General features: G+C 54.8%; 4 protein-coding genes across 4 annotated transcripts; 3 read left to right on the forward strand and 1 right to left on the reverse strand.

Annotated features, from left to right (window-relative positions):
• Window positions 1-4: 4 nt before the first annotated feature.
• On the reverse strand, window positions 5-339 carry M409DRAFT_24232 (uncharacterized protein; the record flags this gene model as incomplete). Its single annotated transcript, XM_033807144.1, has 2 exons — window positions 5-190; window positions 259-339. 2 exons carry the CDS (start codon window positions 337-339, stop codon window positions 5-7), a joined length of 267 nt encoding a protein of 88 aa, XP_033666271.1.
• A 2,761-nt stretch (window positions 340-3,100) lies between these two features.
• On the forward strand, window positions 3,101-5,028 carry M409DRAFT_67232 (uncharacterized protein; the record flags this gene model as incomplete). The annotated part of the gene is made up of 3 exons (XM_033817316.1): window positions 3,101-4,814; window positions 4,868-4,974; window positions 5,023-5,028. 3 exons carry the CDS (start codon window positions 3,101-3,103, stop codon window positions 5,026-5,028), a joined length of 1,827 nt encoding a protein of 608 aa, XP_033666272.1.
• A 1,482-nt stretch (window positions 5,029-6,510) lies between these two features.
• On the forward strand, window positions 6,511-10,096 carry M409DRAFT_67233 (uncharacterized protein; the record flags this gene model as incomplete). The annotated part of the gene is made up of 2 exons (XM_033817317.1): window positions 6,511-6,752; window positions 6,802-10,096. The coding sequence occupies 2 exons, from the start codon at window positions 6,511-6,513 to the stop codon at window positions 10,094-10,096; spliced, it is 3,537 nt and encodes a 1,178-aa protein (XP_033666273.1).
• A 986-nt stretch (window positions 10,097-11,082) lies between these two features.
• M409DRAFT_67234 (uncharacterized protein) lies at window positions 11,083-12,264 on the forward strand (the record flags this gene model as incomplete). The annotated part of the gene is made up of 1 exon (XM_033817318.1): window positions 11,083-12,264. One exon carries the CDS (start codon window positions 11,083-11,085, stop codon window positions 12,262-12,264), a length of 1,182 nt encoding a protein of 393 aa, XP_033666274.1.
• Window positions 12,265-12,920: the final 656 nt, after the last annotated feature.

The raw sequence follows: 12,920 nt of genomic DNA on the forward strand, positions 1-12,920 counted from the left end.
TCCTTCAAAGTCCCCCAAAACTCTGCCCACTCCCCACCCCCTTCTGAATATGCCCCAAATACTGCTTCGACACCGTATTCCAACTCGCCATGTACTTCTCCATGCAGTGGTTCAAGCACGTCGTTTCCGCCGAGGCCATCGAGGATCCGGGTTTGGGGATGCAGCGCTCGAAGCAGTGTTCGTTGATTTTCTAGTAACAGAAAGACGTGTCAGTGAGGGTTTGGGAAGGGGAGGTGGAGGGATGGACGGTGGACGTACTTCTACGAGTAACCGGGCGTTGGCGAGGGCGGCTTGTTGGCGGACTTGGTCCATGATTTCTTGTTTGGAGTTGTTGGACATTTTGGGTGGTTGGGGTGGATTTGGTTGTTGAGGAGGTGCGGTTCGTTGGATCTGTGATTTCCAGTTACGATGGGTTGTTGTCGTTGTTCGTTGATGACCAGCTTTGGAAGAAGACCGCGGGAGTGAACAGCAGCGGCGAATCCTCGGCTATTTGGCGGGGACTTCACTGTTCCATCTTTCTGTTTCTCCTCTAGCACTTGGTATTATTATCGCGCTCAACAACACTGCCAACTTGGTTATGGGAGAACATAGCGGTTGCGGGCACGCTCTTGCCGTGCCACGCGTGGACCATGCAGCACGAATAGAGATCGAGACCGGGAGTCAAGGGGTAAGTTGCAACGCTACGAGAAGACGACTGAGAGTTACTGATGAAGAAGGAAATCATCTGTTCTTTTTCTCACTCCCAGCCGTGGACGGTAGCGCTCTTCCGATCTGGCCAGAAACAAAAGAAAAACATGGCTCCCCATCGTGCAAAACCCACTGGCCGCGACGAACAGTACAAGAAAGAAACCGAGTATCTTGTGGAATAGCTCTGCGACGCAGCCTCTCGATGCGCCATTGTGGACATCATCTCCACAGCGACTAGTGCCATAATATCCGATGATCAAAGGTGCAGTGCCATCAAGCTGCAATGTACAGCTTTAGATGCCATCGCAGCAGCCATTGCGTCTGCCCGCCGTGCTTGTGTGAGCGTCGCTCACGTTGAGTTCAGACTCCGGCGAGATCCCAGCGGAGCGCCGCACAACAAACACACTCTCATCGACGTCGTAGCCAGCGTCTCAGGGAGAACACGCGGGGATCGAGCCCGCGGATCCTCAAGTTGTGCGTTCAGTCAATCCAGTGGACTGATCCCGAAAGATTAACGACCTGTTCAGCGGCCATTTGATAATTGGAACAACACAGCAACAGCAGCCACTCCCAGCTAGGACGATGCGAGTAACTATAGAGATTCGGCATCGCATGAGATTATGTTCAATCCGGGCGGATCAGTAGAGCGTTTAACGCAAGCAAAGAGGTCGGTAACCGGTCAAGCTGCTGGAAGCCGAGCCCGAAGAGCATAATCATTCCACGTGGGACAACCACTTTATTTTGACATCTGCTGACTACTGCATGGGTGTTTATGCGTGGGAATGGAGGATCGAGGCTTCGTCCAGACGGGTCTTGTGGTATGTTCTGCTTCTTGTCCAAGAGCTCAGCGGCAACACCTTCACTTCTCGGCTTGCTGTGCAACTCGCAAAATCTACGCCAGTAAGAAAGTGCATCACATGTCGATTGCGCCCGCCGCCACAGCCGCGAAGAGCGCTTGCAGTCGACCGCATGGCCTTTTCAAAGTTCTCCAGCGGACCACAAGGCCATGCAAAAGTGAATATCACCAGCGACGAATAAGTGCTTCGCGAAATGAAAAGTTTGGTCAGCCATTTACTGAATCCAGACCAGCCCTTGGCGAAAAGGACCAGGCATAGCAGAGGAACCCGGGGACCTGTCACAAAGTCACACCACGGGCAGGACTCGGTCGTCAGCCCGTGGAACCGTGGAACGGGTTCCCGTGGTCTAGGTTCTCCTGAGATGGGTTGTAACTACTGGGATGAGATAGCTGTGACAAGAACAAGGGAGAGCTCCCAAGCACACAGCTGGGATAACGAGGATTATGGTAAGGGGAGCTGGAAAAGGAACTCTCTTCGCGCTCTCTCATCACACACGCACAAAGAAGGAATGCGCTCGGCGAAGACTCAGACAGAGAGGTGAAGTCGACGGTGAATGTCGGCGAATCGGTCACCTCGCAGTCGCCGGACGCCGTGCGCTAATGCATAGAATCGACGGCGAAGGCAGATCGTTGATGCAATGCACACGCGGACGAGAGGTCCACGAAGCTTGGTCGCGGAGTTGCAAGACCGGCAATCAATGTACGAAGCAGTGTAAGGATCATAACTGCAGGCAGGCATCAAGATTTGAAGCAATTGCTGTGGGAAAGCTGGTTTGAGGCGCCTCGTAAGCGTCTAGATTTCGTGGACTCTGCTGTTACGTGGAACGAATCGTGAGGAGGGCGAGGAGTGGAGGATTGGACGTGTGGGCGAATAGGGGAGTTCGGACAGCGGGGAGCGTAGGATCTTTGTCGTGGGAGAGTGTTTCGAGACGCCCAGACTTTGGCCTTTCTGAATTCAAGCTCCGCGTGGGTGAGAAAGAGCCATCGTGGTGGTGGATGATGATGGGATGTGGGAGAGGGAGTGCGTTCCGCGGCGGGCTCATCCCAGCTCGGACTTGTTCGATGCTTTTTGGTGCTGGTCCACGATCCTCGATCTAGATTAGCAAGCACCCAACAACAACACCACCCAGACTGCACAGACACACAACTCTCCGCCGGAGCTACTTCCTGCCGCTGCCGCTATGGAGGCGAGCCAAAAGGTGGTTAGGTCCCATGTTCCTGTTTCTAGTTTCGCGCATTCCTCTTATCTCTGTCACCTGCTCTCTGCCTCTCTCTCGTTTAATTATTGTTGTTCGTTGGTTGATAAAGCTACCTCCCGCCAGCGACAGGGGTGGATTTCGCCAAAACGACGACGTCACCCGCACGCGAGCTTGCGCGATAGGAAATATCGGGGATTGGATTGGATTGCAACCTATAAACATTTGGATGGTTGCCACGAGTCTGAGGAACAAAGGAAACTCGATCCTCCACGCCTTTTGCTTCCGTTGAAAGTCTATGTTGGTCCGCTGGCTCGGATTTTTGACCTTCACGCTGGGGATCATTGGATGACCTTTCGCCATGGATACTGCCGACGCTATCATCGAAGCTGAGATCGATCTCGACGCCGAAGCGCTGCAGCGCGAACAACAACGGGATAAACTCCACCGGGGCGAGCCAGCCGCGAGGGTTTCGAAGGGAGGCGTGAGAGTGAAAGCATCGCCTGAAGAGCAAGGAGATAACGACGCGGATGAAGAGTCGCCTTTGTTAGAACGATCCAGGAGTAATGGCGAGGAAGAGGAAGACAGACGGCCGTCATGGCCGGGCAGCATCGATTTCGAGCATCTCCCGTGGTACAAACGCCCCTCGATCTTCTGGGTCATCGGCCCGTTCTTCATCATGGCGTGCGCGTTTGGAGGAATCGTGACGCCCAAGTTGAACTTGATCCTCGAGCTCATCTGTCGCGAGTACTTCTCCGAGCGGGTGATCAACGAGCCGGGGTTCACGATGATTCCTGTGGATTTTAACAATGGGGATAATGACCAATGTCGCATTGATGATGTGCAATCGCGGGTTGCGCAGTTCACGCTGTGGGGGAATTTGATCTCTGGGATTTTGGCGGCCATTATGAGTCCTAGGCTGGGGGCTCTTTCTGACAGGTATGGACGGAAACCGGTGTTGATTGCTACGAGTGTGGGCACAATTGCGGGTGAGGTGATTACGATCTTTGCCGCGAAGTATCCGCAGACGTTCCCTGTGCCGGTGTTGTTGCTCAGCTACGCTTTCGATGGGTTGACGGGATCGTTTATCGTGGCCATGTCCATGTCGAATGCGTATGCTACGGACTGCACGCCACCGAGTCGAAGGAATGTTGCGTTTGGATACTTCCATGGATGTCTGTTCACGGGTTTGGCGCTGGGACCGATCATCGCAGGGTACATCGTGGAATGGACGGGCCAGATTGTGACAGTCTTCTACATCCTCACGGCGGTGCATGTGGTGTTTGTGCTATTCGTGACGATCCTCGTGCCGGAATCGCTGTCGAAGAAGAGGCAGCAACTTGCGAGGGAGAAGCACGAGCTCATGGATTCGTTGCGAGGGCCTGAATGGGATATGGTCAACAGACTGCGATCCGTCAATCTTTTGGAGCCGCTCAAGATTCTGCGACCTACTGGCCCTGGAAGCAGCCCAGCTCTGCGACGAAACCTGCTGGTATTGTCGGCGGTTGACACCATTGTCTTTGGCGTTGCTATGGGCAGCTTGACGGTGGTCGTCATCTATATGAACATCCAGTTCGGCTGGAAGACTTTTGAGTCGGGACGCTTCATGACGATAGTCAACAGTTGTCGAGTGTTCTGCTTGCTGGTCATCCTCCCAGCAGTCACACGTCTCGTCCGTGGCAAACCCGACCCACACAACCACAAGAGCCATGGATGTGACCGGTTTGACCTGGCTGTCATCCGTGTCGCCATTCTCTTCGATGTCATCGGATACTTGGGCTACACGCTTTCCAGATCCGGCCTGCCATTCGTTCTCTCTGGTGTGGTTGCTTCGATGGGTGGGATTGGATCGCCCACTTTGCAATCATCCCTCACGAAGCACATCCCCGTGGAAAAGACAGGCCAGCTATTGGGAGCGGTTGGTCTGCTGCATGCTCTCGCGAGAGTTGTGGCGCCGGCTGTCTTCAATGCCATCTACTCTGCCACGGTGCACAGCTTCAGGCAGACGGTCTTCGTATGTTTGTGTTCGACGTTTGGGTTGGCGTTTATCGTCAGCTGGTTTATTCGGCCACACCGTGAGTATCAACCCCTTCGACTACTGCTCGGCGTATACTAATTCAATTGGTAGTCTACTTCGACGAGGACGCCGCCACAGACGCCGCGCACGACGAAGCCCTGCACGAAGCACCCGCAGAACGAGGTCGAGTCCCCATCGTCAACGCTGTCAGTGATGCGGTACGGCACGTTGGCGCGAAGATGGGTCTACGCTCGAGGAACGAGCAGTCATAATGAATGTTACGAATTTCTTTTCCAATCTGCATGTGGAACAAATAGACGAGATTTCGCAGGCGCACAGCCTTGTTAGCATTACGGTGGTTGGGAGATACCAGTAAGATAACACGTGCTTATCATGTAGTTTAGGAAGGCGCGAGTGGGTTGCTGCCTTCTCCAGACTGCGCTATTGTATTGATCATTGACCTCGTGGCACGCTTGTTTCGACGCCACGTCTTCTTACCGTCGTCTTCTAACGTAAGTGTGAGCACATCTCTCTGTGAAGACTTGACGTTTCAGCATCCATATCACGCCCAGCATCGCTCAGGCGATATGCGAGATACCGGCCGCTGTCGTGATTAATGCTGTGGTTTAGCAAGCACCTCAGGTTGGATGTAGACTGCCAGTCAGGGACCGACTTGATCGAGCAAGCCATCACACGACTGCTGGCGACACACGCACCCAAGCTATAGGCGCTCTCCCTGCGGCATGTCGCACCATTGTCCAGCCCTACGCAGCAGGCGCAGCGAATCGGCAGTCTGCGAATCCCTGGCACGCGCAGTCCTCAGGAGGCGACCCGAATAATTTGCAGCCAATCCTACTACGCGGCGCACATATTGCGCAGGAGGGGAGACTTGGGGACGTGGATGAGTCGCGGTGAAGAATCTTTTCACGTTGTTGTTGTCGGTTTCTCTGTTCTCGCCTCGATCGCGCCGTGCACTCTGAAACACGAACCCGGCGCTGAAGCGAGACGTAGCGCACCCGCCTCAAGTCATTGCCAAGCCCAGCCGTCCGGCCACTTGCACATGGGGCAAGCACCAGAACTGACTTCGCTGATGCTCGACGAGAGCCGCCGCCGCCTTTCCTCGCACCACCGACCGAGCACACTTGTCGACCCTCCCTCATCTCTCCCCCATCACCGTATTGTTGATTGACCACCGCTGCCCGCCCTTGGACGACTTGGGCGTCTGCCACGGCTGACACAGCGCCGCCGCCCTCCCTCTTCTTCTCCAGGCCCGCGCAGCCCCGTGTGCTACCGCCGCGAGTCCTGTCTATTCCTGAGATCGAACCGCACCCGACGCTGTGAAGCTTAATCGCCCGTCCACACGCTTACGCCAGCGGTCTTCCTCGCTCCACGCCCTCCTTCATCCCCATTGAAACTCTGCGGGTCTCATCGCTGCGACGTCGCCTTTACCACCGTCTCAAACAGGGGCCGTCGGACATCCGCCCCCTCCACGTGAGCTGCCGCCGCATTCCAGACGCTCTGCCGCCGCCGACGCACGCTGTGGGAAAGAGACCAGACGCCGTGCCATCGACGTCTCGCTGAGATAGCACTGCTGCTCCTCGCCGAGCTGGCCGGCGGTGGAAGAAAACAACACATGACAAGCAGGCCTTGACAGCGCCTCGACGGACGCTCCACCACCTTGTACATTTCGACTGTTGCACAGTCTACCCACACTCCTTTGGGCTGCGAAACACATCTTCAAACCCTAATTGATAATGGCTCCTGCGACTCGCCCCGACTACAAGCTCAATCTCGAGGGCCTGCCTCCCATCACCATGGGCCAGACTCGCTCCGCAAACACGTCACAGGCCAACTCTCCCATCGAACCGCCTGCCGGGTCAGGCTCACGCTATCCCTTTGGCAATGGTTTAGGGAACAACAGCAACCAGGCGGGCACTGGACGAGCTGGAGCAGGCTCTCCATCCAAAGAATACGGTAGTCGCTTGTTCCCCAAGCGGTAAGTGGTGTGAGATGAGGTGGAAAGGAGAGATACTGACAGATGGCAGTGCACGAGAGATACAGGCACAAGAAGGACTGTCACCGCAGATCTGGGGCCCACCCACCACTGGCAGTGGACATTCAACACCGCTCAGAGAGACCATCCCCGAATCCCCAGGAAGCGACAGCTTCCCCGACTTCGACGCCGGCCAAATAGGTGGCGGCAGTCCAGGCTCGCTTTCAGCATCGAATTCCGTCCGACGTACTCGAGCCGGCACCGTACCTTCACGATTCCCAGTCATGGGCTCGCTCAACAGCTCCCAGAATTCTTTATTCTCGAAATCCCGTGGCCCAACGCCATCTTCTAGTCCGTATCAAGGTGGCAGCGGCTCGCCTTCTCTGGCTGATCAGCAAGCTGCCGCTGGTGCCCCACCTGCTAGTAATGCCGCCCTACTTTCACGTTTAAGAGCTGGGTCGATGCCACAGCGAGCAAGTCTTTTGAACGCGTCGAGCCCGTTTGGTAGCTCGCTGTTCGCCAGCAACTGGATGTCAGGAAGAGATCGTGCGAGTACTTTGCAAAGTATCCGGTCGTCAGATGGACCATCCTCGCCAAATCAGTCGCCGGCAGACAATGATGTGAGGACTTTGGACTACTTGGGCCTCGTCGACACACCACAGTCTGGTAGAAACGGCATGGATCTGCTTGGAGGACAGCAACGACTGAATGGCGCTGGAGGCGTGACCATTGCTGATTTGGCCGCGTTGAACGCTTTCAACAATAAGAACACGGCAAATCGATTCCGATCATACTCTGTGAACGCCAAGGAGAAGTACGCGGATGCTCCAGACGACGACTTGGACGAGTACGAGGCTCTTCAACAGCAGTTATACTCTGGCACGCTGACGCCGAATGTTGAAACGGCTGCGCAGGCGGCTGCCATCCACGAAGCCGTCCGCCAACACAACCTTGAGGTTCAGGCATTTGCAAACTTTGCAAGTGCGAATCGTCCGAGAGCAAGGACTGCGGGTGTTTTGGATTCGCCGTCGTCTCGAGTACTGCGAAACTACATGCCCACGCCATCCCGTCTGGACAACAGTATCACTGCAGCAGACTTGCAAAGCAACGATGGATCTGAGTTCAGTGGACTTGCGTCTGCCGTTCAAAACATGAACCTCAACAAGAAAGCGCCACATGAGCCAGGAATGGACGCCAGCTTGGAAGCGCCCACCAGGGCTCTATGGTTGGGGAACATCCCTTCGTCGACCACTGTCTCCTCACTGAACCACATTTTTTGCCATTTTGGACCGATTGAGTTTGTACGAGTTTTGACACACAAGAGCTGTGGCTTCGTCAACTTCGAGAATGTGCAGAGTGCGATTGCAGCCAAGGCACAATGCAATGGCAAAGAGATCTTCCCAGGGTGTGGCCCAATCAGGATTGGGTTCGCGAAGGAGCAGAGCGCATCGAATACGCCTGGAGCCAATGGTGCCTACCCATCGCCGAGTCCTGATCCATTCGTATCGAAATCTCGCATCGACAGCTCCATGGCTGGTGGTGGTGCTGCACCTGGTGGTAACATCAATGCCGAGACAGCTGCGGCCGCTCTGGTTACGCCCAACTTGATGGACCTGCGCGAAGAGATCTTCAGCATTGTTCAGCAATTTGGTGCAGCACAGGACGATCAGACACGCATTGCTGCAAGCCTGGAGGATGCGATGAGCTACGATGGTCACGCTTCCGAAATCTCGACAATCCCAGAGCCCAATCATAGCCGCGTTCACGATGCGCCGAGGCTGCGAGAAATCCGCAAACGAATCGATAACAACTCGTGCTCGCCGATGGAGATTGAGAACATTGCCATGGACATGCTGCCAGAGATTGCCGAGCTGTCATCCGACTACCTGGGCAACACGGTAGTGCAGAAGCTGTTCGAGCACTGCTCCGAAGAGACCAAGGAGGCCATGCTCGCTGAGATTGCACCACACTTGGCAGAAATCGGTGTGCACAAGAACGGTACCTGGGCTGCTCAGAAGATCATCGATGTGGCCAGGACTCCCAGCCAGATGCACATGATTGTGGACGCTCTCAAGCCTCATGGCGTGAACCTTTTCCTGGACCAATACGGCAACTACGTTATGCAGTGTTGCCTGCGGTTCCAGGCTCCTCTCAACAACTTCATCTTCGACACGATGCTGAACAGACTGTGGGATGTTGCTCAAGGCCGATTCGGCGCTCGCGCCATGCGTGCATGCCTTGAGAGCCACTTCGCCACTACCGACCAGAAGAGACTGATGGCTGCAGCCATCGCTCTCCACAGCGTTCAGCTTGCTACGAACTCCAACGGCGCCCTCCTTTTGACCTGGTTCCTGGACACTTGCACCTTCCCCAGACGCCGTTCTGTACTAGCACCAAGATTGATTCCTCACCTTGTACACCTGTGCACCCACAAAGTTGCTTACTTGACTGTATTAAAAATTATCAACCAACGAAACGAGAACGACGCACGGGACAGCATTCTACGTGCTCTCTTCTTCGACGAGCAGACTCTTACCGATATCGTCAGCGACCACTCATGTGGAGCGACTTTGATCTTCAAGGTTCTTACCACTCCTTTTCTGGACGAGAGCATTCGCCCAGAGTGTTTGGAAAATGTACGCAACGTTCTCCTCCGCATCAAGGCGCAACCCTCCCAGGGATACAAGCGTCTGATGGACGAGGTTGGCCTGTCCACTCGCCATGGGGGAACTCCAGTCAGCCACGATGGCCGCTCGAATTCGAAGACCAGGCCAATGAACGGCCATCTGCCGCATCTCGATACAAACCAGAATGCATATGGTCGGTCGCCATACGGCAACATGGTGCCGCAGCAGACGCAGATCGAGCAAAGCATCAGTCCCAACCTTCAACGCACCATCAGCATGGATTCCAACAGTTTCGACCCCTACGTCCAGCAATACACCCATAGCCCTGCCATGTCCAATGCCGGCATTAGTCCGATCAACCCCGTTCAGTACCAGCAAGCGATGCTTCAAGGACAAATTAGACGGCCACCAGGTTTCTATGGTGGCAGCCCTGGTGGCATGACTCCTGTTGGCGGTATGCCGAACGGAATGGCCTTTGGTACTGGCTCCCCTGCACCGCAGATGATGGATCCTTACCGGCAAAACATCAACGGCTCGCCAATGGTCCCGCCAGGCATGGGAATGCAGACTGGATATCAGCAGCAGGGCTTTGGCAATCCGATGATGGGTATGAACGGCGGCATGAACGGCTATGGGCAGTTTCAGATGCCACAGTTCTACCCTCAAGGCCAAATGCAAGGACAGATGGGGGGAAACAACCGGAGAGGCAGAGTAAGTTGAAGGTAAATCTTTTGAAGATTTCGGCTGACAAACATACTTAGCGTTGATCCATCGTCGTCTAAAGAGGACTCGAAAATAAACTAGATCTACAGTAACGACCGACGCACGGCACGCAGCTCGCGGCCATCCACTCAAAGGATCTCATCTACGTTCCTATCATCTTGTCACAAACACAGGCGCGCATTGTCCGCCAGCGCATCGAAAACGGAGTTGTTCAATTGTACCCGGCTCGGAGCTATGGAGTGTGTGAAAAAGGATTCGCCTCAAATGGCGTGTGAAAGGGCAAAGCAAGGCGCAAAGAATGAACGGCGAAAGGGAATTTCTCTTCCGGCGCACGGTGATTACACGCAGCCATGGATGCATACTTTTTTATGCTTCTTGGACATGCTTTTTGAAGGAGGGCGAACGCTTTTTGTTTCGACTTCCAAGCCAGCTTCACGACCTTGAGATTGTTTGATTGTGCGAGCAGGAGGAGGAGACTTGTTAAGAGGGAGGGAAGGAAAGAAGGAGTTGTTCGCTCGGAGGACGGAGGTGGGACTCCTTTCTTGTCTCTGCTATGTAAGCTTATAGCTACCACCTCTTATGACGGCAAACGCAGTTTTTTGTACAACGCTCTCGTTAGCTGCACATGAAGGTGAAGCCGTGATATGCGTTCGCTTGCACTGCCTTTTTAGGGAACGGCGACGAGGGTCCAATTAGGATCTCCTACCACCTTCAACTTCCGTGTCTTTAACATCAACCTGCGTTCAGCGTCGTCCGTTCCCAGCATGAGGTCGGTTAGGTCGGTTCGTTCGCCTCGACTAAAAAAAACAATGCTACAAAGGGCGTGAGGTGAAAAAGTGGGGTTCGAAGGCGGAGGTGTGGTGGAGCTTGTTACAAGACAATACCACCTCACCCCATTCCTCCCATCTCACTACCTATAAAACCACTCAGCTCATGTCTTCCTCCCCAACATAACCATTAACAAACCAAACAGACTTCTCACAATGCCACAAACCCTCCTCCTCGCCGCCTCGCAGTCCCGCACCCTCCCCACCCTCAAAGAAACCCTCCACTCCCTCGAACAAACCACACGTCTCGCGGCCTCCAAGCACGTTGACCTCATCCTCTTCCCCGAAGCGTTCCTCGGCGGGTACCCGCGAACATGTGCTTTTGGGGCAGCGGTGGGAGGACGCTCTGATGAGGGACGAGAGCAGTTCCGGCAGTATTTCCAGTCGGCGGTGGATCTTGGCGACACACCTTTGGGAGCTGGAGAGGACTGGGTTGAGAGGAGACTGCCTGTTGCGAAGGGGGCGGAGTATAGAGGGGATGGCACGAGGGAGTTTTTGGAGAGAGTCGCGAGGGAGACGGGGGTGTTTGTTGTGACGGGGTTGGTGGAGAAGAGCGGCGGGACGTTATACTGTGCTGTTGTGTACGTCTGTCCGAAGCTGGGCGTCTTGGGCAAGAGGAGGAAGGTCATGCCCACGGGCAGCGAGAGGTTGGTCTGGGGACAGGGCTCGCCGAGCACGCTCAAGGCCGTCACGACGACGATTCGAGGCGTCAAACTCACCATGGCGAGCGCGATCTGCTGGGAAAACATGATGCCGTTACTTCGCTATTCACTTTACAGCCAGAATGTCAACCTCTGGCTCGCCCCGACGGCGGACGCGAGGGATACGTGGCATCCGTTGATGAGGACCGTGGGAGCGGAAGGGAGGTGTTTTGTTCTGAGTGCCATTTCTTGCGTGAGGAAGAAGAATTTACCCGGTTGGATTACGGGGTTGCAGGACTCGCAGCCTGAGACTGCGCTGGCGAATGGGCCTTTCTCGGCGGGGCATGGCAGGAGAAGGTCGACGTATACCGTCAAAGAACACGAGCTCGTCCTGCCTGACTCCTCCGAGTCTACCGTCTCCACCAAGGCCACCGCACCAACCACCTCCAGCATCAATGGTACCTCACAGGACGGCGAGGAATTCGTCTGTCGCGGCGGCTCTTGCATCTGCGGTCCCATGGGCCAGGCACTCGCGGGCCCGCTGTGGGAGGTCGAAGATGGTGGGCTGTTGATCCAGGAGTGTGATTTTGAGGACTGCGAGAGAGGACGGTTGGATCTGGATGTGGCGGGGAGTTATTCGCGGAATGATGCGTTTCATTTGACGGTTGATGGCTTGGATTTGAATCCTCCTCCGTGAGTGTGTGGAATCTAAAAGCATTGTTCATCGACAAATCTTCACAACATCTTTGTTCTTACAAGACTTCACGAGTCTTGTCACCAGCCTTATGGCGTCTCGTGCTCACGGCGATGGTCTAGATCACTGTGTATGATCGACGCAGGGGTCTCAACATCATGGCGCTCGCGTACCGGTTTAGTGGCCTCAGGTGAAACGTCAAAGGCGCACGACGTTTTGATTGCTTTGCATATGGAAGCAAGAAATTTCTCCGGAGGATTGGAAGCACTTAAAGCACTTTTGACGACAGTGTACTCAACGCGGAGATCTCGTCTTTCCTCGATCGCATGCCGGTGATTTCGAATGTCTAACGACGAGCCATCCGAGTGCTTTGGTAAGACGGGCATATGGAGTGCATGCTGGATGTCTTCTGACAAAGGAGTAACGTACTCCAAAAACACTCACTCGGCATACAAGGCTCGATACAGTGCTTACCGAACACAAGCGTCCTCAAAGCAATCTATCTCGCACCAGCGGCCACTGGACTAAACGCCAAAGTGCTTCACATAACACACCATCTCGGATCGATTTGTCAAGCCTCTCCGCTACACGAGTCTGCAACACCGGCAGGTGAGTATAAGCTTCACCTCGTGGCCTTTCTCTCTTGGCTACCCAAGCCT

The sequence above is a fragment of the Zasmidium cellare genome, assembly GCF_010093935.1.
Source record: "Zasmidium cellare ATCC 36951 unplaced genomic scaffold M409scaffold_22, whole genome shotgun sequence".
In the NCBI taxonomy this organism is placed as follows: domain Eukaryota; kingdom Fungi; phylum Ascomycota; class Dothideomycetes; order Mycosphaerellales; family Mycosphaerellaceae; genus Zasmidium; species Zasmidium cellare.